The 25,460-nt window shown below is 56.0% G+C and overlaps 1 protein-coding gene across 1 annotated transcript in view; it reads left to right on the forward strand.

Moving 5' to 3' along the window:
- CDH23 (cadherin related 23) overlaps positions 1-25,460 on the forward strand; it is a 416,092-nt gene that overhangs the window by 119,362 nt on the left and 271,270 nt on the right. Inside the window, exons 5-6 of the mRNA XM_053663874.1 lie at positions 126-173; positions 286-378. Of these exons, the coding sequence (XP_053519849.1) occupies positions 126-173; positions 286-378 (141 nt within the window). The remainder of the gene's footprint in view (positions 1-125; positions 174-285; positions 379-25,460) is intronic.

The following is a 25,460-nucleotide window of genomic DNA, read 5'->3' on the forward strand; positions in this document are numbered from 1 at the left end:
GCACCCAGTCCCAGACCAGCTCCTGGGCCAATACTGGAGGTCTTCAGCTCCACGCAGGGCTCAGGCCTCAGGCCCTCGGCACATCTCTCTAACTCCACCCTCCTCCCTCCCTTCCTTTCTTTTAGACCAAGTCAGAGTTCACAGTGGAGTTCTCTGTCAGCGACCACCAGGGGGTGAGTATTCCCTGAAGCCCCTGCAGCCCCGGGGAGCATTGATCCGGGTTCCTCGGGTGGAAAGAGGCCAGAAGCCAATGCCAACACAGAGGCCTTGCCCTTCCCTTGCCAGGTGATCACGCGGAAGGTGAACATTCAGGTCGGGGACGTGAATGACAACGCGCCCACATTTCACAATCAGCCCTACAGCGTCCGCATCCCTGAGGTAGGAGCTGCTGGTTCACACTTGGGGGACCCTGAGCGCCTGCTGCTGGGAGTGGGGTGAAGAGTCAGCCGGGGCAAGGGCATGTCTAGCTTTTCTTCTCCTGCCCACCCCTCAGCTCGGGCACCCTCTCTGAGGGTATGGGCCCATCTGCTCATCAGGGAGAGCGGGTCGGTGGGAGTCTCATGCCCGAGAGAGAGCTGGCCTCGGAGGAGCCCCATAGGTCCAGCTGGAATCAGGGACAAGACGGAGGTTAGGAGGGACCTGTGCTGTGTTCTGTTTTCTTCCACTCATAGCCGGTGTGGGCCTTGGGCAGGTGGGTTGGCAGCCCCAGACCTTCCTGCTTTAGCTAGAACAGCGCCACCCACCTCCAGGATGGAGGGAGCATGCAGTTCCAGGAAGGGACTTTCTTTCCCCAGTCCTGCCCTCACCCACTGTCCTGCTGGCCCTTGGCGGCGTTGGGACGCCTGTGTGCTCAGAGAGTGTTTGCATGAGTGAGTGCATGTAAAACCATGCCGTTGCCAGTAACTGAGAAGTACAAACCATTGCACTATAAGCGGTTCGTTAATAAACTGGCTGGTGGCTCACCATGGTGCCAGGATTCTCTTTGCTTGCTGTCCCTCTCCCTGGTGGCTAATGGCAGACTTCTTGACTGGCAGTTAGCAATTCAAAGACCTTGAAGGTGGTGGGGAACAACCTTCTAGCCGGATGTCCTTCAGGCCTGCCTTTGGGGCTCTGATGAGGCAGCAGTGAAGGGTTGAGGCAGGAATGCTGGGAGACAGAATCCACTGGAGAGAAGCAGGTGGGCACCATGGCATTTGAGTCCTAGCCCCTTTGTTATAGGTCATTGGACCAGGAAAACTGGAAGGATCTTTGGAAAATACCTCTTCAGTTTGTGGATAGGAAAGCTGAGGCCCAGAGTGGTAGAGATGGTCACCAGCTTTGGTTTCATACCTCCTGGCTCCCGGCACAGCCTCGGATTCCCTCAGGGGTGAAGAGGCCTTGTTTCGTGCCCCTCAAGTTCCCTGTTTCTGACCCTCCTTGCTCAGCTCGGAGTCAAGGGTCCTAAGCTTATGCCAGACTGAGGGAAATGAGGACAGGCGCGTGGGTCGGGACATACCGGAGGCTCCCATGCCCACCCCCTGGAGGGGCAGGACGTAATCAGGGAGAGCCCACAGACCCAAGCATGGGCCACAGTACTCTGAGCTCTGGCCAGTGTGCTTGGGACTGCAGCTTGGCTCTGGGCCCTCTCTCATTTGGAAGCCTCCCTAATTTAATTAAGGGTCTCTACGTGCCAGCCTGCATTACGGGCCTGGACTCGGAAACCAAGGGCATGGCTTGGAGTTAATGAGCCTTGGACCCATTGCTCAGCTGCCATCCTGGCAGGCATGGCTGCCCTCTGCCTTCCCTCTCAGGGGCATCAGGCAGCAGTGATGGCAAGGGGACGAGAGGTCATAGTCCTCGCCAGCCCTTGGGCTGGGGCCAGGAGATATGACCTCCAACACCACCCTGTCAGAATCTCCGAGAATTCTCCAAAGGCCTCTGCCTCCAAGGAGAGAGCCTCTTCTGCCACTCATTTATTTAACAAATATTTATTGAGTGTCTGGTGTGGGCTTGGTGCTGTGCCAGCTCTCACAGCATGGAGACGTGGGCGGCCAGAGCAACGCGCAGTGATGGGAGCCAAACCAGCCCCAAGAGACCCCAGGCTCAGCCGCTGCTCTGCTCCCAGATTGCTGGGTCCATTTGGACATGTCACTTCACCTCTCTGAGCCACAGCCCTTCTTATCTGATAAAAACAGAAGGCACGCAGGATAAGGTGGCCTGCCGCCTGCCCATCTGATGAGGAGGGGGCACCGAGAAGGCCTGCTGCCAAGGACACGCAGTCCTTGGAAGAAGGCCCGCATGGTTTACTCGCTCCTGTGTAAACATCCCCAGGTCACTTTGCTGGCCTGACACTCGATCGGGGATGCTCACTGTGGCCAGTGCACATGTGGTGTCAGCTGGACAGGCCACTGCTGACCTCAGGTGGCTTGGCACTGACCACCCTGGTCTGGTCACCTGAGCTAGAATTTAGCTGCCTAACTCAGTCCTCAGCAGGGTACCAGCAAAGGACCTGCTGACCCCTAGCCTAACGTTGAGGCCAGGGCCTTCTGTTTGCATTGAGGCTACCCTGGCAACCCCAGATGCCTGCCCTTGAGAAGCATGATTTGTGGCAGAGGCCTTGCAGTTTTGAACAGAGTGAGAATACAAGCCAGAGAAATGGGGGCATTGTAAATCTTGCGAAGCATCAATACTGAGGAGTTGCCAGTGATCAGAGAAATCTCATCAGGCTTCCTGGAGGAGGTGGGTTTCCACAGAATCTTGCCAATGTGAGCGATGGAGCTCCTGTGTTGTGTCATGGAAAGAGGGAGACTAGAGGTCAAGACACCCGGGTTCTAGTCCTGATTGTGCCAACAACTGTCTAGGTGAGACTCTAGACCCGTCACTGTGCCTCTGCTGCCTTCAATTCCAGTGGCTAACTAGGAAGTTGGACCAGGCCCCGTTCTAGGGCTAACATCCATGATCTGAGGGTGAATCCAATAGAAGTCCTTCCTTTCCCCTGAGCCATTGGCAGAGAAGCTCCCGTGGCTGTCTCCATGCACTCAGCTCCTCTCTTGGCCCTCCCAGCCACCTGCACCCACCTTTCCAGCTTCCACTTTCCCCAGCCCTAGTGGCCCGGTATGTTTGGGTCTGTTGCACCGAGAACCCAGGGATAGACATGGGGAGCAGGTTTTAAGAAGGCAAACTCTAGGTCTACATAAGGAAAAACTTTCTAAATAAGACCCACTCCGTGATCTACTCCCCTGCCCTGGAGTTATGCAAGCAGTTGTGGGAGAACCATGTGTTTCAGAAGCCGTTCAGTACCAAGTGTTGGAGAAGGAATGAGCCAGTGGGTCCTACACATGCCACATCAGAACTTCTGGCAGGACTAGTTAGGCTGCACACAGGGCGGGGCAAAAGCAGGTTTACCGTTGTGAGTCCTCAAAGCCCAGAGTTTGTTCTTGTTTAATTATTTATTAATTTCCACATGAACAATGGTAAACCTACTTTTGCCCCACCCTGTATTCCTGGGTCCCCACAATTCTGAATCAGTAGTTTGGGGAGAGCTGGCCCAGGAAGCTGCATTTTTCACGGACTTCCCTGGTGCCAGGGAGCCCTGGAGGATGACCTCCATCGCCCTCCCCACCAGAGGGTTTCCGAGAGGCTCTGGGGCAGCCCATCTTTGAGGAGAACTTTCAGCCTGCCCATAGCTGCCCGGAGACGTGGCCCATGGGGACCCCCGTCCTCAGGCCCGGAATAGGAGTGAGTGGGAGGAGGATGGAGGCCAGGCCCTGCCTCTTTCCTGGGAGAAGCTCTCTGCCCCCGCCCACCCCAGCCTGCCCCCTTGCCCTCCGAAAGCCCCTGACCGGGCCTTGGGAGAAGCCAGGCAGGTGTGTTTGGGTTTGTTTGTTCTTGGTCCCCCTCTTGCCCACCCCTCTCCCCTCACTAAGCTGTTCTCCATGTAATTATCCATTTTATCAGGGTGAAAGGCCCTGCAATTCACTTGTCGAAGCCCTAACGAGGCAGTGTGGATGCTTTCAAGTCCGTAAAGAAAGGGAAATCCTGCTAGAATTGGCAACTTAATTCACCAAGCCAGCCTCGACAGACCTCATTAAGTCCCCGTGTATTCATTTCAGGCTAATGGCTGTCATGCTGACTGCTGTTTGATTTGCTGTAATAGACTTTTATGTCGTTCCAATTTGCTCAGACGTGTTTGCCTGTGTCTGTGCCCAGCAGTGCTGCTTCAGTGCCTCCACTGGGGGTGCGTGCCTGTCTTGCTGACCTTCAGCGCTGCCCCGTCAGCCCTGCCCCCCCCTCCTGGGGCCACGCCCTCAGCCCTCCGGGTGTGCCCTGGGGAGCTGACCCTGGAGCCAGAGTGTCTGGGCCAGAGAATGGTGTGAGCTCAGGAGTCAGATGATGCCAGGTGGCTTCTCGAAGCAAGGAGTCGAGGGCCTTCGGAGTCTCAGGGACGGCCATGTCCTTGAAGTTCTGACAAGTTCATCCACCTCAGCTGGGCAGTTGAGGTTTTTAACCGCCTGGCCCCAGCCTGCGTTTCCCAGCTTACCTCCAGGCTGTCCCGCCCATGACTGCTCCTGCGAGCCCAGAGGTCGGTCCCATGTCTCCAGGCTCATGTCCATCTCTCGCTCTTTTTTCACACCCTGAAACACACACTAGGCTGTTCTAGGAAGTGCTGGAGGGTCTGTCTTCTCTCGGCCCAACTCGGTTCTGCCTGTCCTTCAAAGCCCAAACTGATCCATCGTGCCCATGTCCACTAACTTTTTTTAAAAAAATGAATGCAACAATTTGTTGAAAGCTCTGGAGCAGGGCCCAGGGACTCCAAGCTGGCTTGGACGTGCAGGGCAGAGAAAAGGGACTCTACAGTTCGTCAGCTGTGCCGCTTTGGACGGTGACTTAACCTCTCTGGACCGCAGTCTTCTTACTGGTGAGAGGGGCCTTGCCTGGTGGGGCCTTGGCGAGAGCTGTGGTGCCGCAGGCAGGAAACACCCTTCGGCCGGCCTGTGGCTCATTGTTTGTGCAGTAAAAGTTCGAGATGTAGACCAGGGTCTCTGTCCTTGGGGAAGGTGATTTTACAGAGAGGAAGACAAGGAAGTAGAGGTCTAACTTCATCTAAATGTATTAAAAGCCACTCCAGCCCAGGGCGTGCGAAGTGGGACGGTCGTGCTGCAGGAGAGGCAGGCCCTGGGCACAGGCGCTGTTTGCTTGGGAACTGACGGGGTGACGATTGTGTTAGAGGAGATTTGGGGTCTCTGAAATGACTGTCATGTACTTTCTGAGATCCTTTAGCCTCCTTTCATATATTGGAATTTCCCAAAAAGGTAAGGGAACTAACTCTAACCCCTGACAAGATACCCTGTTGAGGGGGGACAGGGGCAATGCAGGGAGTATGTCCCCTGCAGGTCCCTACCGTTACCTCGTGGAAGCAAAGCTGGGCCGGAAGGAGGCAAAGGAAGCAAAGCTGCCCTTGTCTCTGTGACAGACAGGTCCCGCATAGATCTTTGTCGCTGGTGGCTTCAGGTGACCAGCCATGAGGTGGGGATGAGGTTAGAGCAGGGGAGGGTGGGGCTGAGAGGAGATGACAGTGGCCTCAGAGACTGAGAGTCCTCGCCCGAGCCTCGGAGCGGGCTGGGGGCAGGGTCAGACACGGAACTCGGGCCGCCCGGCCCTGGGTCCCTCTAGGCTGCATCATCTCTCCGTGGCACTTGATAGGGACAGAAAAAAGTTACTTCCTCCCTGTACCTCCTTACCAGAGATGGCGAAGCAAGGAGAAGGGTATTCCAGGTGATGAGACTTGTCGATGAGACAAAATGACTTATTTCTGAGATGATAGTAGTAAGTCAGCATCATTATTGCTGTTCCTGAGAGCGCCTGTCCAGCGCTGTGCTTCCCATGTGGAACCCCCCCGCCACGAGGTGGTCACTCTGCTGTTCCCATCCTGTGCAGGGGGACGTAGAAGCAGAAAGGTTACCTGCCCAGGGCCAGTCAGGAATGGAGCTGGGATTAGGGGGCAGGTTTGGTTGCGTATTTCATGGCAAGTAGCTTCAGTTCAATGGAAATGAATATACCTGCCTTGCAGACCAGTTGTGAGGGTTAAAGCAAAGGGGGGCATGCAGGGAAGTGCCGAGCACAGGGCCCAGTATAAGTAAGTGTGCAATAAATGGTCATGGCCACAGTGGTTGTTTGGATGTCTGTCTCTCCTGCTGGACCGAGCAGGGACTAACCTCGGTCATCTGTGTGTCCTCAGTACCCAGCCAGGGGCCTGGCCCATGGAGGGCAGAGCACTGCTGCCTCCTTTGCCCCTCGGGGGGTTAGGATGGCAGGAACACTTATGCAAAGTATTTTGCCCCAACCAGCTGGTTTCACCCAGCCAAGGGGTCTTTTAGTGCTCACAATCCAGGGTAGCGGTAAGGAGCAGCCAGGCCTGGTGCTGAGCTGGAGAGGGTGCTCACACATGCTACCCTGCATCATACTGCACTTTCCTCCTGGGACACCCTAGAGCTTACTGTGGGGCTCACTGGTGCCCTCTGTTGCCCACCATTCCTGAACCTCAGACTCACCATATCTGTGCCACAGGCTGTGGGGAGCCCCGGAGTGGCAGCCAGCTGAGGCCCAGGGCACGCAGAGATAAACTTCGCAAAACTTGTTAGCACCTGCCAGGCCCAACAGCAGTGCCCCCCAATGCCTGCCTCGAAGCATGCCCATCAGACACTGAGTGATCCATAAACTGCATCCTCAGGTTGCAGCAAGAGGTGGGGAGGGGCATGGGGGCTCCCACTGACTTGTGCCTGCTGTGCCCCAAGGTGTCGGCTCTGCTCAGGGGAGGGTGGTCTTCCATGCCAGGGCAGCAAACCTCTCGACAGGCCATATGAATTTATTCTTTGGGGCCATGGTGCCTCATGCCCCCCCTCTGCATCTATAACCACCCACCTATTGATCTGGGAGAGGAATACCAATAAATCACCTGAGGGGCTCTGCATCCTACTGGGCAGAGCCAGAGCACTGTGTTCTAGGAAGGCAGCAGCCCCTGGCCATGTCTCGGTGCTCCTCGTGAGCTCCCCGAGGTGCTTGGACCTCCTCTGGTCTCCTCCCACTCTCAGCAAGTGACGAATCCCACTCCTCCCTCAGCTGCAGATGATGGCAGGTGATTTACCATCATCTGCAGCTGCCTGGACGGCAAGCTCTGGACTTGTAATAGTGGAGTGACATGTGCACACGGGAACAGCGGCAGGACCGCCTGTTCATACGTGGTCCTGAGGTGCTGTGTGTGTGTGGTGGTGTGCGCACACATGTGTGTAGGGTATGGCGGTATGTGTGTTTCTCTAGCTCTGTGTGTGCACTTATTTAAGTAATATCATCTCTATCAGAGTGTTCTCTTGATCTTTCATTTGTCCTTTTGACAACTCTTTAAGTTAGGGAAGAACCGAGGCCCCCGAGGTCCGCTGCACTTGCAGCTGGAGCCGTAGCCCCATTTCCCATTTTCCAGCGTGTTTGTGTTATGTCTTTTCGCAACTTTGCCACAGCCTGCTTGGGATTTGCAAAAATTTGCAGGGATGAGGTTCTGACGCAGCCAGGAAAGGGGACCCTGGGCCTTGTACACAGGCCCAGGGCTGTCACTCCCCCTCGCCCCCAACAGACAGGCTCCAGGGATCAGGTGGGGAAACTTCTCTCAGAGCCCACTGCCCACTCTTTGGAGAGATGACCACCCTGGTGGTCAGGCCCAGCCATGGTCACAGTGACACCCTTTCTTGTGACCTTCAGGGTTAGGTCACCCCCAGAGGCAGCCTCTGAGATTTTGGTCCCTGAATGTGCACACAACATAGTTCCTGAGACACAGGAGACCTGCCCGCACAGGTAAACGTCACCGGCCCCCTTGCCTGCAGGGGGTATCTTTCTGCCACCTCCTCCTAGGCCTTAGGTGCTCAGGAGGGAATAAATGGAGTCCCTCAAAATCAGGGCCCAAAGGGAGCAGCTCAGCCAATACTCTGAAGCTCCTTGCTCCCTCCCCGACCCCGTGGACTGAAGCCAAGTCCCCCTGGCCCCTGTGACACCTGCGGCACCTCCTCATTCCATGCGTGTGGGGACCTGGCCCGGGCTAGAAGGAGCCCCTCCACCCTCACTCTGAGGATAGAGGACGGTGTGGGAGCAGGATACTGAAGGAGCCAAGATATAATTAAAATTATTATTTTATTTGAATGGTAAGTGTTCTTCATTGTATCGGTTTCCTCACCGATTCCGGAGGGGAGTCTTTGGGGACCCATATAATTGCATTGCAATGACCGCCCGGCTCTGTGCCATGACTGGGAAGCAGGGGACTGTGTGTGGAGCCCAGCTCCCCCACATTCGCAAATCCCTGGCACATGGAGGGACACCCTCTACTGTGCCCCCCGCCCTCTAAATAAATAAAGCTCTAAATGGAAGGAGATGATAGCTGCCCACCCGGAGATGCGCCTGCTGCATTGTTAGGCTGTCAGCCTCAAGTTCATCTGTCGTCTTTCATCTCTCTTTCTCTTAAATGTTCTCCTCTCCCCCATGGTAGGGCCTGTTGAAGGAAGGGCGCAGGTCTCCTGCCTGCACCCCTCTTCCTCCAGGCAGCGAGGCCTCTTTAAACACCGGGTGGGGGGCAGGCTTAGGAAACGAACAGCAGAAGGAGGTTCCACATGCAGCCAGGACCAGCGTTGGCTTTACTGCATGAGGGTTCGTGCCACATCTGTGACACAGAGACCCTGATCCCTACCTCCTGCAGCATGCTGCGGTGGAGCCATGCCCACACAGGCTCCGGCTTCAAAGTGGGAGGCCATGCACGAGGTGCTTAGCCTCTCAGAGCCTCGGTTTCTCCATCTATAAAGTGGGGACACATTGGGGTTGTTGGGAAAGTTGGGCTGTGAGAGCATGTGCGTGAAGCACTGCACACAGGGTAGCCGATTGGTGTTCCCATGGTTACGAAAAGTTCTCGGAGAACTTTGAGAAAGTTGATTGAGGTCCAAGGAGCTTGACAGGCCATCTCTGCTGCTACAGACTGATTGGCTGATATTGGGTTATTTGTGATCAAGAAGCTGGTAGCCCAGTGGGAGGCAGAAAACATGACAAAGAAAAAAATGGAACCAGTCATTGAGAGATAGTTAGAATTGGTGGAGAGCATTCCAAATGAACTCCTTAGACCTGGGACCAGAGGGGCCATCGAGGGGACTTAATCCAACCACGTGTTCTGTGGAAGTCAGCAAAACCCGAGGGAGTAAAAACTTTGCCCAAGTCCCCAGCCAATCAGTGGCAAACCAGTGAAGACCGAAGGTTATCTGGAAGGTTCTGAGGGAAAGGTCTCTGGAACCCATGAGGCCGACCTACGGCTGGGCTGGAGGCACACTCTGTTTCTTCCAGGCGAAGCCCGGAGGTCTAGGGCTGGGGTGGGAGTGGGGAGGTGCTGCCTCCCAGGCTCCTGCAGCCCTTCCAAGCCCAAGAGCAGTGGCCTGGCGGGCTGCCCCACAATGCAAGGCACCAGGGCCCGTGCGGGCACATCCACTGGCCATGAGCGTGCCGCTGCCGTCTCCCCTGTTTGCAGGGGCTCTGGGCTATTGTCTCAATCCCTCTACTTGCCTGAACAAGTTCAAATATTATCAAAACAGCTTGGGGACAGGCCTGGCAGCCCCCGTGACATTGGCACCCCCACCCACACACACAATTGGCTGGTTTTGATGTGTTTGTTGGCTGGCTGACCCACCTTGGTTTCAACCAGGAGGGGGAAAATGAGAGAGACAGAAAGCTCTTGGTTGACGGAATTATTATGATTTCTCTGATTCCTTAGCAGCCTTTAATTACTTTGCAACTTTGTGGCGCTGGCTGGAAGCCGGGAGGGGCTGGGCTCTCCCTCTTTATAATAACTCTAAGTGGAAGCCTCCCGTCTGTCTATTAAAAAGCCCACTCTTCTCTCCAGATGCAATAATGCAGCGGAGAGATTGCACCCAGGCCATAATCACTAGGTACACTGTAATCATCCCCGCTCACTGTCTTCATCAGTCGGCCAGCCCACCTCCCAGACATAGGAACTGCCGGCCTCGAGGAACTAAATGCCCAGGCACGTCCCTTGTCCAGGAGGGTCACAGGCCCAGGCTAGTCCCCTCTCCCAGTGCTGCCTCTGGGAGGGAAATGGCACAGAGGCCTTTGCACTGATGCCCCTGCCATTCTCAGCACAAACCCTACGTGATAGAAACCCATTCTGAAACCCACCCGTTTGCGTGAGGCTTTAAGCTCCACACTTCCTGTCCCTCCTGGCCTTGATCCTCACCGTAGATGGTCACTTTTCCACCACAGGCTTTTGTTCATGCCGCGCCCTCCCCCAGGTTGCTCTCACCCAAGCTCACTGCCCCCTCTTCCTTCCCACCATTTAGCCAAACCCTAGTCTTCCTTCCTCAAAACAGTCCAGTGGGAGAGGGCTGGGGTTGGTTGGTCCTCACTGTCCATTTTACAGACAAGAAAGTCAAGCATCAGAGAAGCCAGAAGACTTGCCCAGATACTCCCTTTGGAAGCAACCAGCTGTGACCTAATCCCAGGCCCTTCACTTGGTCTTTTCTCCACTGGACCTAAAGGCACAGGCCTCCTTTAGTTTCTGCCTTTGGCATTGCTCCTTATACCAACTCCATGCACCCTGGCCACTAAACCTCACTCGCAGGCCACCCGCTGCCTCCTAACCTTGGCCTGGCCTTTCCTTCCCAAAGTGGCCACAGGACCCCCCTGTGGGCAGGAAAGGCCAACAGGACCCAGGTTTTGGGTGCCAAGCCTTCCTTGGGCTGGCTCAGCCAGTAGCAGCCTCTCCCATCTTTCTCACTTGTCTGTATATCTCAGCAAATAGAGTGGGTGAGCTCTAACCTGCAGAGGCCAGAACCCTCACCCCCATCTGGGGCTGGGACACGTGGGTGAGTTACTTCCCCCTTCCAGGGCTCAGTTCACCCCTGTATTAAGTGGGACTGGTAGTCCTAGGCCTATCCACCCCATCGCGGGGATTGGAGAAAGGACAGACATGCAGGTGGGACAGATGGACCCCTGGAGTGTTTTCTCCAATGCCCCATTCTGGCTTCATATGACTTCATTTGGGGGTCTCTGCCTCACTTAAGCGTACCACAGAGAAGGGAACAATCACGGTGTTCAGTTCGTGAGCTATCGCAAAGCGAACACATTTGTGCACCCACACCCGCATCAAGAAACAGAACCTCTCCACCTGGGCACCTAGACACCCCCGGAGGCCCTTCCCAGTCCGTTCGCCTCCTCTCGGAGGGTAACCATGTCCTGGATTTAACCCCGTGGACTTCCTTTGCCCATTTTCATTTTATTATATGAACTCCATTTGGTGTTTATTCCCACCTAAGCCCCTGGAACAGGCAGCCAGCTTCCTCATGGAGGTGACTTCCCATAGTGGTCAAATGGTGGGTCGCTTAATGGCTTGAATCCCGGTCTCACTGCTTGCATCTTGGAGTCCCTGGGAAATGGGCATGGTGCTGATGCAGGGTTACCACGATGCAGGCGACATGCACAATGCTCAGTCAATAGCCTACATGTGGTAGACTGGAGGGACTGTCCCCTGTGGGCATTATCTCTAAACAGCCTCCCTGTGGTCAGGAGTCATCTCTGTAGGTGACTGTAGAGCTGCCCAGGTGCTGGCACCGAGGCTGCGGAGGAACGGCAGTCATGGAGAACTGAGTGGGGTGGGTGAACTTGGATTGAGAGGAAGGGGAAGGGAAAAGAAGTGTCCCTTTCGCCATCCTGCCCCCTCAATTCTCACAGGAGTCCTTCATGTTGGTGAGAAAGGTACGATTGTTCTCACATTATGGCTGGAGAAGTGGGCCCACAGAGGTTAAGTGACTCGCCCAAGGTCACACAGCTAGGCCCAGATTTTATCCTCACGTACGGCCCCCAAAGCAAGTCCAGATGCATTTTATCCGCAGCATAGCCAGTCGGGGTTTGGGCTTTATTGTAAGTCTGCCGCCTTCAAAGGAGCAGCCCTGAGTCTGGAGAAGGTAGAACGGGAGAGTGTTTGGGAAGGACAGGGATTCTTCTGAAATGACCTTTATTGTGTTCCAGCCTCTCCAGCCCCCCACAAAGCTGCGGTTCAAATCAGCAAACCCAATCTCAGGCCTGAGCAGGAAAACACAAAAATCTTTAAAGGCTTCTGAGCAGCTTGAAGTGATGGGTTTTTGGTTTGTTTGTTTTTTTCTTTCCTGGTCAGGGTTGGGGTAAGATCAGGGCAGTGGAGGGGGCAGGAGAATAATAAATCCTCCTAAGCCTTACCTTTCTCCCCACCTCCCCAAACTACCAGATCCCCCAAACTCAGGGACCACCAGACCTTAAAAATATTCACCTAACAGAGCCCAAAAGATGGAGATGGAGGGAAATGCAACAGCAGCTACTGGGGCGGAAAGCCCTAAATGGTGTGGAAGTAATGCCTAAAGTGTGCTGGTGATTACAGACATTCCCCCGGAGCCACGCTCCTTGGGTGCATGGGTTGGTGCCAGCAGCCGCGGGGAAATAAATAAATAAGTGAGCAAGCCTCAGAGATCCCGGCAACCGTTGCTGTGCAGAGGGAGGAATGAGGCAGGTCGCTAGGGAGGGGCAGAAGGAGGGTACACAGGCTCATTCATTCATTCTTCCCTCCATCCATTCATCCAACTATCGTTCAGTCCCTGTGAGGTGCAAGGGATGTTGCTAAAATATTTCCATGCTATCTGTTTTGAGGCTGCTGGCTGGAGTCCCACAGAGCCTGGCAGAACCTGCCCCAGGCCCCCTGTCCAGCCTCCCCTCCACTCTGCTTTCTGTGCCACAGGGTCTTTGCACAGCCATTCCATCCCCTTCTCATGAACTCCTATGTCCCCTGAAGTCATCCATCCCTGACTGGTCCCTCCCCCAAGTACAGAACAGATTCTTGTGTTCTGGGCTTTTGGAACCCCAGAGCTGTGATATTGGGATGTAATTACTCGCTCACTTGCAGGACTGTCTGATCTGTGTTGGTCCCCGCAGGAGGCAGTGGGCTCCGTGAGAGCAGGGGCATGTCCGGGTGGCTGCCCTTCCACAACTGGGCCCTCAGGACCTGGTGCCTGGTGGGGACTCTGTAAGGATTCGGTGCACAACACAGTTTATGCCAATGGTCTTAGGGAGCTTCTCCCTGCAGCCTGCCTCCTCTCCGAGGGAAGCTGCACGAACCAGTGCTCGGCGTGCTCCAGTCCCGCAGCCCACTGCCGAGGGCATCTCAGAAGTGCCCAGAAGTTCCCACTGAGGCCTTCGGAGAAGCACCGAGTCTGTTCCCACCGGGTTCGCAGGCAGCCAACAGGAAACGAGGGCGCTTCACTCGGGGCTGTTGGAGGACAGGGTGTCTTTTAATGGGGCTGGGGAATGGTAGGCAGGAGAGTAGCCCTAAAGACACCCATGCCCTAATCCTGGGAACCTATGATGTCTCCTGATGTGGCAAAAGGGACATTGCAGATGTGATTTGGTACATTCATGGGGAGATATCCTGGTCTGTCTTTGGGGCCCAGTGTAATGACAAGGGTCCTTACTAAAGGGAGGTAGGAGGCCAGAGAAGCTGTGACAGTGGAGGCGGAGGTCAGAGAGAGAGGTTTGCAGGTGTCATGCTGCTGGTCTGCCCTGGAGGAAGAGGCCTTGAGCCGAGGAATGCGGGTGGCGTCTAGAGACTGGAAAAGGCACGCAAACAGACTGTCCCCTGGAGCCTCCAAAAGGCGCACAGGCCTGCTAACCCCTTGATCTTCGTGCGGGAAGACCCATTGCGGACTTCCGGCCCAGAACTACAAGAGGGTAAACTATGTTGTTTTAAGCCACTGCGTGTGTGGTCATTTGTCACCGCAGTGGCAGGAAACTGATTACAGGGGTACTTTGAAGGCAGAGCAGTGGGGGCATGCACCCTGCAGCGTGCCCCTCCAGCACCCCAAACGCTAGTTCACTCACTGCTTTGGGGCCCTGCAGGCAGGAGGATCCGTGCACCCGGAGGTGGAGGTCTCTGGACGTACGTGTGAGGCTGGTGGCTGTTGGGGGTGATCCGTGAGAACCAGCCATGGCTCAGGAGACTCAGAGCTGGGAAGGGCAGCTGGCTGAGAAGGGGTCCTGCAGAATGAGGAGGTGTGATTTGGGGGACCCTAAGAGCCTGTGCAGTGCGTGTGGAGAGAGGGGGAGCTTGCCGATGAGAGGATAGAGAGCAGTGCTGAAAGGTGCTGCATTCAAGAACTGGTCACCACGCTGCTGGGACCCCAGGAAGATCTCCCCACTGCACAGAGGAGGGCTTAGCAGGCACCTTATTGCTGGAAGCCCTGCTGGAGAGCTTGGCCTCTTGGCACCCACCAGCCCAGAGACCAGAGAGGAATCTGCTTTGCTGCCACCAGAGGAGCAGTTGATGGGATTGGGGAGTGTTGGTTCTGTGTGCCTGGCCCCGCCCTCCTTCCTTCCTTCATTCATTCACTCACTCTTTCTTCACACATCCCCTGGGTGCCTGCCTGCTGGGTGCTAAGCCCATGCTGAGTGCTGGGGACACAGGAGGAATGAGACTTGGCTCCTGGCCCCCAGGAGATCCTGGCAGGGCCCTGCTCACCCACAGTGGTGCACTTTAAGACAGAGTGGGAGGCCAGGGCTTGAGGGTCCAGGCAGCTACCACCCAAAGCTTGGCCCTGTCTTGGTTGTTGAGGGGTGGAGCATGGTGGCTCACCCATCCCAGCTTTACGGCTCCTGGAAATCTGGGTGGGCCCTGCCTCCCACCACCCTGTCCTGGCTCCTGAGCCCCTTGTCCTCCTGTGGCAAGTATCAGTATAAATCATGTCTCCCCCCAGGCATCAGAATTGGACAAATGAGCTCTAAATGAGCTTGGCGAATTGGTTCTCTCTGCTCTGTCCCACTTCCCCACCCGGCCGTGCAGCAGCAAGGATTCTCCTGCAGGCCTGCCTTTGGTCCAGGCTCAGGAGGGAGGAAGCAGGGACTGACCTGGGTCTGGGGGAGCAGAGAGGCCTCCCCATCCCCGGGCTCCCTGTCTGCTTCTTTATGTCTGAGCTGGTGGAGGCCCCATAGGATAGGAAAGGCCCTCCTGGAGAGTTCACGGACATTACCGGGAAAGAGGCAGGGCGCAAGGCCTGGCAGGGGCTCACTGACCCACCTTCCTCTTAAAATAGAAAAGCCGGTGTTTGTGCTGCCTGTCACTACCAGAAGCAATAAGTAGAGACAAGGATTGAACCTTTAGGGGTGCTTTATTAAGATGGCCAGCGCTCCGAGAAGACCAAAGGTTCTGTACCCTAAAAAAATCATCTGAATATCTCATCTCAAGCTAGCCTTTTTTTTTTATAAGGACAAGTAAGGGGTTTGGAATTCAGGGGGAAAGGTTAGTCAGATAGAGATGTCAGTCCAGTGATCACCCTGGCATCCCAGTGATTATCTGCTTCTAGACGTTCTCTCCCGGGAGCACGAGGGCTCAGATACCATCTCCATCACTTGCAGTCCTCCTGGGGCACGCAGGTTGAACTGCTGGTGGGCCTCCTGGGGTCAGGGCGGGTCCGGCCACACATTCCAGTTTCTGGAGCAACAGCGTTCTACACGCACTAATCACGAAGCCTTTTAACTGTAAGCTCACACTAAACATTTTGGACTCGAGCTCCCCCATCCCTCTGACCCCCTGCTCTAGTTCCTGTTTGTACCATGTCTCTGGCGCATGGTCCCCCTGGTCCAAAGTCCCAGGATTCATGGCCAGTTTCCAAATAGGGTCTGCGTCTTATAATTCCTTGAACATATAAGGTCTCGTGGCACTGAGCGGAGAGAAAACTCTGAATAGCAACAGTCACAGTCATAACAGAGACTGTTTTCAGGACAGGGCGCCTGGGGCTCAGAGAGGTTAAGTCCATTGCAGAGCTAGGGTGTGAACTCCGTCCGTGCACCCCCAGAGCCCCCATCTGTGCTGCACCTCTGCTGACAGGGGCTGACAGGCCACAGGGTGCTCATGTCTTACACATCAGATGGACTTGCGTTGGATACTGAGAGGGGCCAGCAGGCAGTAGACCATTGTGAGAGGGCTGCCAGGTTCCTAGGGCAGGACTCCGGGCTGTGGCTCCTTGCACCCCTCCCTGGGTCTTCCCGCACCCTCCTCTCCCCAGCACAGTGCCCAGTGCCGTGGCCAGCATGAAGAAGACAGAGGTGGGAATGCCAGACACCGCTCCCAGTCCTAGACAGCCAGGCTGGGCAGCGTGTTCCTGGAGAGACGGTCCTCCCACCCCTGCACCAGTGCACACACACCCCTCAGGCATGACGGCAGCCCAGCCTCCTTCTGTCCCGTGTGTCTCCCTCACGGGTCAGTGCCCTGGAGTGGTAAATCATGAGCAAATTGGCCACAGCCAGCAGGAGGCCAGGAGGACACAGAGAGGGGGTGCTGCCATCAAGGCCATTAGTGCCAGGCTGGCCAGGCAGATGAAAGCACAGCTGATGGGGAGAGTGGGCCAGGCGCTGCTCTGGCACCGCACTGCGGCCCTTCAAGGAGTGGCACGGGGTAGGGCACACACGTGGGACCTGTGTGCTCCCGAGAATCCACTGGGCGTACAGGATGCACGGCACAGGCACTTAGTTATGTTCCCCCTCCCCACCAAGTAGCGCAGTTGGTAGGTGGGACAGTCACCTCCCATGCAGGACAGTAGAGAGACATTTGTTTCCACCTATCCTCTTCAGACTGGAGCAGACCTGGTCCCCCTGTCCCCATGTCCCCATGTCCCCATGGCAGCAGCATAACTTAGACGAACACTGGACTGGGATGCTTCCATATGTCTTTGGGCCTCTCCTTCCCCCTGAGCCTCAGTTTACCCGACTATGCAGTGGGGTTAATAACCTTAGCCCTGGCTAGCTCCCTGGCTAGTCAGGGTTACCGTAAGGAACAGATGACCAACGAGGAAATGACATATAAACTTGGGGAACCTGGTTCCCCAAGATCTGGCTGAATTACGCCATTGGGCCATGGCTTCACAGGGAGTCCGGGTGGCATCCCTGCCTCCAGCCAGAGAAGACGGACCTAGTGTCCCTCCGAGAAGGCCATCCTGGAGCATGCTGCTCCACAGTTCCTCTCTGGACTTGGGTCCTGTTCTCTCCCCCAGGTCAAGGGTCAGTCAGTCCCAACAGTTGATGAGCAGAGATGGGGCATGTGTGGGCAAACTGAGGCCGAGGGTCTCGGCGCCCTCTCTGTGCAGTGGTATCTTGGGAAGGTCCCTTCCCACAGTCTCACCTGCAGGGCTAGCAGGCCAGCAGGCTCGTCCCTTCTGCACGGATGGCCTTGCAGCTGGCCTGCGGCAGACACGGCCTTTTTGTTTTTGGTTAAAAAGCCTCATTGGAGCGTTATGATATTGGAATGTGAAGGGTAATTGAGCTGAAAGCTATTCTCTTCCTGCGGCCAGCGCAATAGGAGTGATTGAGGCGCCCGGGCCCTCGAGCCAGCCTGGGGATCCTGATGGAAGGTCTGTGCAGAGATGGGGGTGGGTGGACGGAGTGAACCCAGGCCCCCGGACCTTTATTCCCCACCCTAGGTCTCAGGCCCGCGCCTCAACAGGCTCCTCTGGCATTCAGAGCTGCCAGGCCAGGCCTCCACCCACCTGGAGCAGAGAGCCAAGGCCCCTGGTGTGCTGGGGATGGGTGGAGGGTCTCTAATGACAGGTGCACGAGGAGGGGGCCGGGCCCGGGGCTCCAACAAGCAGAACAGGCTCTTGTCTGCGTCCTCTGCCCTCCTCACTGCTCCTGATAGGACTCATCCCCTGTCCCTACGCTGCACAGGCATCTCTTCCTCTGCTTTCTGCATTTCTTTCCCTTCACGTTCTACCTTACCTCTGCCGAAGTTTGGACAGCCCCAGTGTTTTCTGATGCACATTTTAATGCACACATGAGTCACCCTAGGATCTTGTTAAACTGAAGCTCCTGATTCAGTAGCCTGGGGGGCGGGGGGGCTGGGGCTCCATGTCTACCAAGCTCCCATGTGACGCCCGTGCTGCCGGTCCTTGCACATGACTTAGAGGAATGAGGTTCTAGGAAGCTGTCAGGCCCGTGGGCCAAGGAGGAGTGACCCAGATTGTCAGTGTAGGGCCCAGCTGTGAGGCGACACTGAGGGGACAGGAGCCAGTTCCTGAGCAGAGTTGTCCTCTGTGGTGTGCCGAGCAAGGAGGAGAGTGCAGCCCAAGTGTGGCTTATGAAACGGCGAACCCCGGAGTAGCAGGCACTGCCTGGGGAAGGGAGCACGCTCTTCCGGACACAGAGGGACGTTTCGCTCACCACGTTGTGTAGTCACAGGGCAGGATCCACTCTGAAGGGGTATGGGTTTAAATTTTGCACAAAGGCACCATACCGGCCTTGCCCCCAAACTTAAAGCTATTTCTCTGGGCCTGCTTCTGCATATGCTCGCTCCTCCATCACATGTCCCAGCCTCACGACTTCTCCAGGCAGCACATGGAAGTCCCAAGGCAAAGGAGACTAACGTGCATCGCACTCACACTTCAAACCTGTTTCTCTTTTCAATCACTCCAGCCCCATCGGGTGGGAGAGTGAGTTCAGGCCTTCTTGAGCCCAGAGGCCTAAGAAACTAAGAAACAGGTCCTTTTCTGCCTCCTGCTCCCTCCTGGCCCACAGAACTCAGCTGGAGGGGTTAGGCTAGGACGGGTCCCTCTCTCCCTACCTGGGGTGGGGCCCAGGTCTGCTGCGGGGAGAGGGTGTCCTTGAGGAAAGACACACCGTCCCACCCCAGTCTAGCCTATGCCCTCCCCTGCAGCGTGTACACACACATGCACACACATACACAGACCAGCTCACTCTCTCCGCCTGGCCCATTATTAATTGCCCTGCAGGCTGAGCTGAATGGGTCCCATTAATATAAGCTCTCACAGCTACAAGGAGCCGGGGCTTGTGCTAGGACATTGCACCTTATCTCTCTCCACCAGGCTATCCCTGCACAGGACTCCACTGGCATATAACGAGCCCTCTTTGGGGGCTCTGGGCCCATGTGCAGGGCCTGGCAAGGAGAGGGAGGCATCCGCCCTCCCCAGCTCTGCCCCACTGGCTCCCACTTGCAGGGCCAAGGACAGCCCTTCCTCTCATTCCACTGGTTCCCGAAGGATGGGCCAGGGGCCTCAGCAGAGGAGACAGTCACAGGACAGGCTCTGCAGGCTCCCACACCCTTTTCCCACCCCACCCCCTTGTCCTGATGCTCCCCTTTCCACTTCAGACCTGACTTTCCTCAGCCTGCAGTGTGGCTATGCCAAGGGCTGTGATGGTGTCCTCGTCTGTCTTGCCTGGTTGGCATGTCATCAGTGGGCAAGGCTGGGTCTCGGGTAGTCTTGCAGGTGGGCAGAGCCATTGCATCTTCTCCTTCTCCCTCTTCCCCAAGCACCTTCCTTCCCGATGGCCTTTCGTCTCACACCCCCAAGCCCGGGTCGGCATTCTGGCAGTCAGAATGGGGAGGAGTCTGAATGCCCATTTTCCCACCTGTCCCACCACCGAGTAGAGTAATGTGCACGGTGAACACTTACTGAACAGCGAATGCTGACCAGGCACATCTCATGTGCCAGGAACTGTGCTCAGCACTTTCCGGGCATCATTTCTTCTTTAGACCACCTTCGAGAAAGGTGTGTTCACTCTTCACATTGTGCTGACGAGGAAGCAGAGGCCCGGAGATGTCCAGTGACTGTCCAGGGCTGCACACTTGGCTAGTGGACACTGCACTATGTACAACTGGACACTTTTCTCTGATGCAGAACTCTCAGTTCCCTGAGGTCATCCAGGACTAGCGCAGGCATCTCTAAACTGTAAGAAAATTCTTCCTGTTTTCAGCACAAATGTGCTTGCCTGCCGAGTGCACCCCACTGATCTGGGGATGCTGGCTGGGATTACGGCCAGTCAGTGACAGCGCAGCCGTGGGGCCGCGGGCACGGGGTGAACCCACTGCTTGGGTCCATCACCACCAGCCTGTGAACCTCTGACCAGCTCGTGACCGACTCATAAGGGCTTGTGAGGGACAAGGGGACCCCAGAGAAATCCCCTCTTCTCTAGGACTCCCTCAGCTGTGGACCCTCTAGTTTTGGGTTGTTTTTTTTTTTTTCCAGGGCAAACAGTCAGGCCCTCTGACTCCTACAGGTCATAAACCCAGGATTCCCCGTTCAGGATTCTGGATTTCCAGACTCCATTGGCAATAACACACCTCCAAAAATAGCAAATTTCTTCCATTCTAAAATGCACGTCTGCCCTTCATTTTAAAATCTATGAAAGTGAGAGTCATCTGAATCAGCCACCTGCAGTCCTGGCTCACACGGCGGTGACCACGCTCACCTCACTGGAGGGAGACTGCTCCGTGCCCCTCGGTCTACTGTCGAGGAGACAGCCCGGCCCCCTGCCCTTGGGAACACCTTCCCAGCCCCTGGGCGAGGCCACACGAAGTGGGACTAGGGAGCTGAGGCAGTGGCTGGGGACCAGGGAGCCTCCAAGGCCATCACTGCCCTGATCCTTGTAGCCACAGACAACACCACACTTGGCACTTCCCGTGCAGTAGGAGGGGCTGGCAGTTCTAACTCTCCTACCCAACCTGCTTCGGCATCAGCCTGGCACCTCCGCTCCCACCCCTTCGGACCAAGGTTTTCCTCATCCCCTGACCTCTGACTCTGCAGGCCAGAGCCAAACAGGGAGAAACGGTGTTAATTAATTAATTGATTTGTTTATTTATTTCTGACACTATTACAGATGCCCCTCACTCCCCACCCCCTTTGCCTACCTCTACGCAAGCAATGTTAATTTTCACATTCTGCTCACAAGTTTGGCTCCCTAAGGAGTTAAGGAATTTTGGACCGGACTGAATTCTCTCATTCAACAGAGCTTTAGTCCTCAGGGAGCGTGCTGGGCAGCTCTCCCAGAAAGGGGGAGTCCTTCTGAGAGACCCCTGGTATCCCTAGTAACAGGCAGAAGAAGCTACTTGGGAGCCTGGGCTGAGACCCGCCCCGCAACCGCCACGGGGGTTTGAGATTTGGGGACCTGAGTAGCTTGAGGCATCAGAACCTCCTGGAGGGAAGCCAGTCAGTCCCCTCCCTCCCCCACTCCAGCCCTTCCAGTCCTCAAGCAAGAACGCTCTAATTGATGAACTTGTTCCTCTGTAGCTGTCACATGCTTTCAGTTCATTACGGCCCCATCTGCCTCTCACCGAGGCTGCTTTCCTGCCAGCCTCCCGGCTGCATCCGAGGGCAAGAGCAACAGAGCAGCTGGGAGCTGGAGACCTCACCATTATCTTGGAGAGTCCAATCAGGGTAATGGCAGGTCCTTCTTTATAGAACTGTGTCAGGACAGGGCTCGTGGAGGGGGTGGAACTCGAGGAGGTGGGTTAACCCTTAGTCTTCCAAACCTGGAGGCTGGGGACCACATCCAGGCGCACCCCCTAGGGCAGCCCTGTCAGTGGCCCTCCCTGGGGTGCACATGGGGCACCCTCAGGGGCCGGACTGAGATTCGGACAGCCTGCTCTTTTGAGTCCCTAGCCCTGAGCTTTTCTTACGCTAAGCACTGAAGTTTTCAGATAGTAGCATCAAGTCTGATGGCTGGCAAGTATTTTTAATTGTTTCTTTGTGCCTAGCACTCTATGTAGCAACGAGGGTATGATCGTCACTGAGGGTCTGGCGTCTCCCAGGTGGGCTCCAACTGCTGGTACTGCATGGGGCTGGGCTGCCGCCTGGCTCCAGATGACACTTAGCGAGGCTGTGAATGACGAGTGGGCAGGGGAGCAGCATGTTGTGCTCCAGAGTCACAGGGCCCCTCTAATTCTAGTTCTGTCCCTGCCAGCAGGCACTTGAGTGTCATTTACTGTAAACTTCTGCTTCCTGGTTTGCACAGTGAGCGTATTACTAGCTTTCTGCCCTCCTCAGAGGGCCAGGCCCCAGCATGCTCTATTTAGCCTTGAACTTTGTGCATAATATTTAGCAAATACGTACTGGCTCCTGAGATACGGAAGACACCCATGCAGCACAGCCCTGCCATCCAGGAGCCTCAAGTCTGATGAGGGAGACCTGTGAGCCCGGGCTGCCGGGACAGCACAGAGGCAAATGCTCACTGGAGGCTGCAGAGGCTGAAAGGCACTCGGGGGGGGGGGGGGGGCAGCCTTGCATGGTGCTGAATGGACTGAGATGGAGGGGAGCGCAGCTTGAGGGCGTAGGGGGGGGGTCACCCTGAGGAATGGCGTGGGAGCTGGAAAGGGCCAGGGAGCTTTCGGGGCAGTAAGAAGAGAGTGTTGGAATAGGCTCAGTGGACATCAGGTAAAAACTTAGGTTGATTGGGGCCACGATATGAAGGATCCAAAAGACCCCAGTCGGTGGTTTGGACTTCCTCCTTTTGGGTGGTGGGGAGGGTGGAGGGCTTTGGAGCCGGGGGCATGCAGTCATAGCTGAGCCTTTGGTGGGGGGGGTCTCTGGTGGCGGCAGAAAGGGCGAGTAGGTGGCAGAACAAGGTGTGCGGACACTCTCTCCCCCGAGCCCCCCGTCGTCACAGCCTGTCCAAGCCCGCACCTCCCTGGTCCAGAGCAGGCATCTCGTCCCACGTCCCCACACCCTGTGCTATTTTTTCCTGAGGTTTCAGAAAGCATCTCCTTGGAGGCTGCCACTGTCCCTCCTCGTTCGTGGTCAGGCTCTGAATTTTAACCACTCTATTTTCTTCACCGATTTTATGATAAACAGCCCAGTGTTTTCCGACGTCTTTCCTAAGTGTGTCAGGCCGCCCCTTGAGGCACTGACGTGTCCCTTCACTCTGAGATGCCTCCTCTGGTCCCCACCCAGATATGTAATTGTCCCCAGATCCCACTGGTTTCTTCTAAGTGGCCGACACATCTCCAGCCCACCCCAGATCCATAAAATTTGGGGTCGAGTGTCCATCATCTCAGGCTGAATCTGGGTCATGCTGGCTAATAAACTAACCCACAGAACAGACACCCTCAACTCAACCAAGGGACATCTGTCCTGATTTTTATATTTTCCTCTGGAAGGACTGGCTGCCTATAGCAACCGCTCAAGTGCCGTCACTCTGCTGAGTAAGACTTTCCATCTCGGTGGCGTGGCCCCGGCCCCAGCTTGGCCGCAGCCCGATCCCAATGTTAGTCTTTTGTTGCTGGTACAGAAAGGAAGTAAGTTTATTTAAACCTCTCTGAGCTGGGTACCTCCTTTAACTGCCTCTTGTTCCAGGTATTCAGAATTATCTGGCCAGACCGCTCACCCATCTTCCCTTCCCCTCAAATCCTGTCACCACCAGCAGCTGTGTCAGAAGAAACAGTTAAACTCCCAGGACGGTTGGAGCAGGTTTCCCAAAACGTTAGACCTCGGTGACATTTTAAGGTTGCTTCCACGTCCATTGGCTCTGTTGTGCGCGTGGAAATCACCACGCGTGCTAGATGCAGAGGGAAGGGCTCGCATACGCACTGGCATAGACTACTTTGCTTCGGACCGGGGAGTAAGGCTTGGGGTCTATGGGATTCTCTTTTGCTCTAAACTCCGGGATCCTAGAGGCCTCCCTCCCCACTCCCTGCACTTCACAGGCAGACAGGAGAGGTCCATTCAGCCCAGACAGCCAGTAGTTCCTGGCCTGATGCCTGAGAGCCCCCATCTTTCCCTCCTTGCGCAGGTGGCCAGGAGAGGGGCCCTGGGGGTGGGCGCACTCGGCCGCCAGCCTGTGTCCTCCGAGGCTCTGCAGAGAACTATGGCCGACTGCCTGCTCCATGCCCAATCTCTTCCACCCTGACTGCTCATTGCACTTTTTATGGCTCGGAGCTAGTGGTTTATGGAGCAGGAGAAAGACAGCAGTAGGACTGAAGGAAGGGCAGGCTGGTTGGAGGCGGGGTGGATGGTGCCTGTAACCTCTGGTTAAACCCAAAGACATTGTGTAAATTATGACCCGTGTCTTCCTTCGTCCCACTTTGCATTCCTGATCAGGTCATCACTGTCTGCTGGGCGAGGGGTGAGCTCTGATCCCCTCACACAGGCCCACGCCCCTCCAGCCATCCTGGGGCTTGCGCCAGGTGGTGAGGAGTCCTCAGAACCACAGGCACCATGACTCTGCTCATTTCTCAAGTTGGCCCTGACTCACAAATGTACCAGGGTCCATGGCATCACGGAAGGCTTTGCTCCACATCCTGGTAGCCTGAAAAAACTGCCTCACGTTAAGGCCATCCAGTGGGTCTTCAGAAACAGAAAGAAGGCTTCACTGATGAGCAGGTACCGCTCCCAGTGGCATTTACTCTATGGAGCTCGGCAGGATGGGACCTGACCTGTGTTCCACTCAGAAGCAGTGTTTCTGTGTTTCCCAAGCGCGATGGCATTTGTCCTGGGGCTGCCTGGCTGGAGGACCCTGGCCCCTGATATGACCACCACAGGGCAGGGACTTGGTTAATCAGGCCAGGGTGTGGCTGGGGCCCACCCTCACCTATGTGCCCTGGGGACAAGAGGATTTATGCCAGGCAGACGGCCTCACATCTTCATGAGGTTGTCACCCAGAAGTGCTGACCCGGCAGCTCTCTGCCCGTGGTATTGAGTTTGGACACTGCAGAAAGTGCCCGTAACCAAAGCAGACGTTGTTGGCCCCAGATAGGCAGTCAGGGAAATCACCGAGGAAAGGGGACACCCTCGGCTGAAGTCCTCAGTTTGCACGCCGAGGGACTGGCTGCCACGGCTGCACACTGGCTTCGAGTCAGAGGACAGGCATAAGGGCCAGTCCCCTGGGCCTTGGCGTGGCTCCTGCCCTTGGCAGCCCGCATTCCCGTCATTCTGTTTCCATAAAACAGAAAAACTTCACGGGGGAACAGGGAGACGGGGTAGGAAGCGGTTACTCTGGGGGGTGCAGACTGTGGGTGCTGATGGGGAGTGAGAGAATGGGGAGACAGCTGAGGGCCAGTGCGGGCAAAAGGGCCTCTCTAGAAGGAGGACTTGAGGGGCCCTTGAACCCGGGGTGAGGTCCGGACAGGCGCCAAGGTGATGAGGAGGCATGTCCTAGGACCTGGGCAGAGGAGCAGAGGTGGGGAGCAGGTGATTCAGGCTAGTGAGGAGGGGCTGGCGTGGCAGGATTTGCAAAGGCCTTCGGGGAAGAGGCAGAGGTGGGTGGGACTAGTGGAGAAGGCAGTGCAGGGCTGCGAGAGGCATGGAGAGCACGCCTTCACTTTTGGTGCAGAGGAAATAGAGAGCCTCTCCGGGTTTTGGAGCAGTGGCATGAGGTGATGTGAGTGGGATGGAAGACTCACGAGACAGGAGACGAGTGGGAAAGGCCTCAGGGCTTTGGGTTGAGTGGGGACGGAGATTCACTTTTGGGTGGGGCAGAGTTGAAGATGGGGAGTTCGGGGGGTTGTGGAAATCCACTAACAGTGATCAATCCTCAGTCCTTCTGCTCATCCAGACCCCAAAGGGGTCAGTGGGGTAAGCCGGGCCACGTGATGTGACAGAGGGGAAGGTTCTGAGGAGCGTCACCGCAGAGCAGACACTGGGAGCCCA

The sequence above is a fragment of the Artibeus jamaicensis genome, unplaced genomic scaffold (assembly GCF_021234435.1).
Source record: "Artibeus jamaicensis isolate MK-2021 breed Jamaican fruit bat unplaced genomic scaffold, CSHL_Jam_final contig_332, whole genome shotgun sequence".
Classification (NCBI taxonomy): Eukaryota; Metazoa; Chordata; class Mammalia; order Chiroptera; family Phyllostomidae; genus Artibeus; species Artibeus jamaicensis.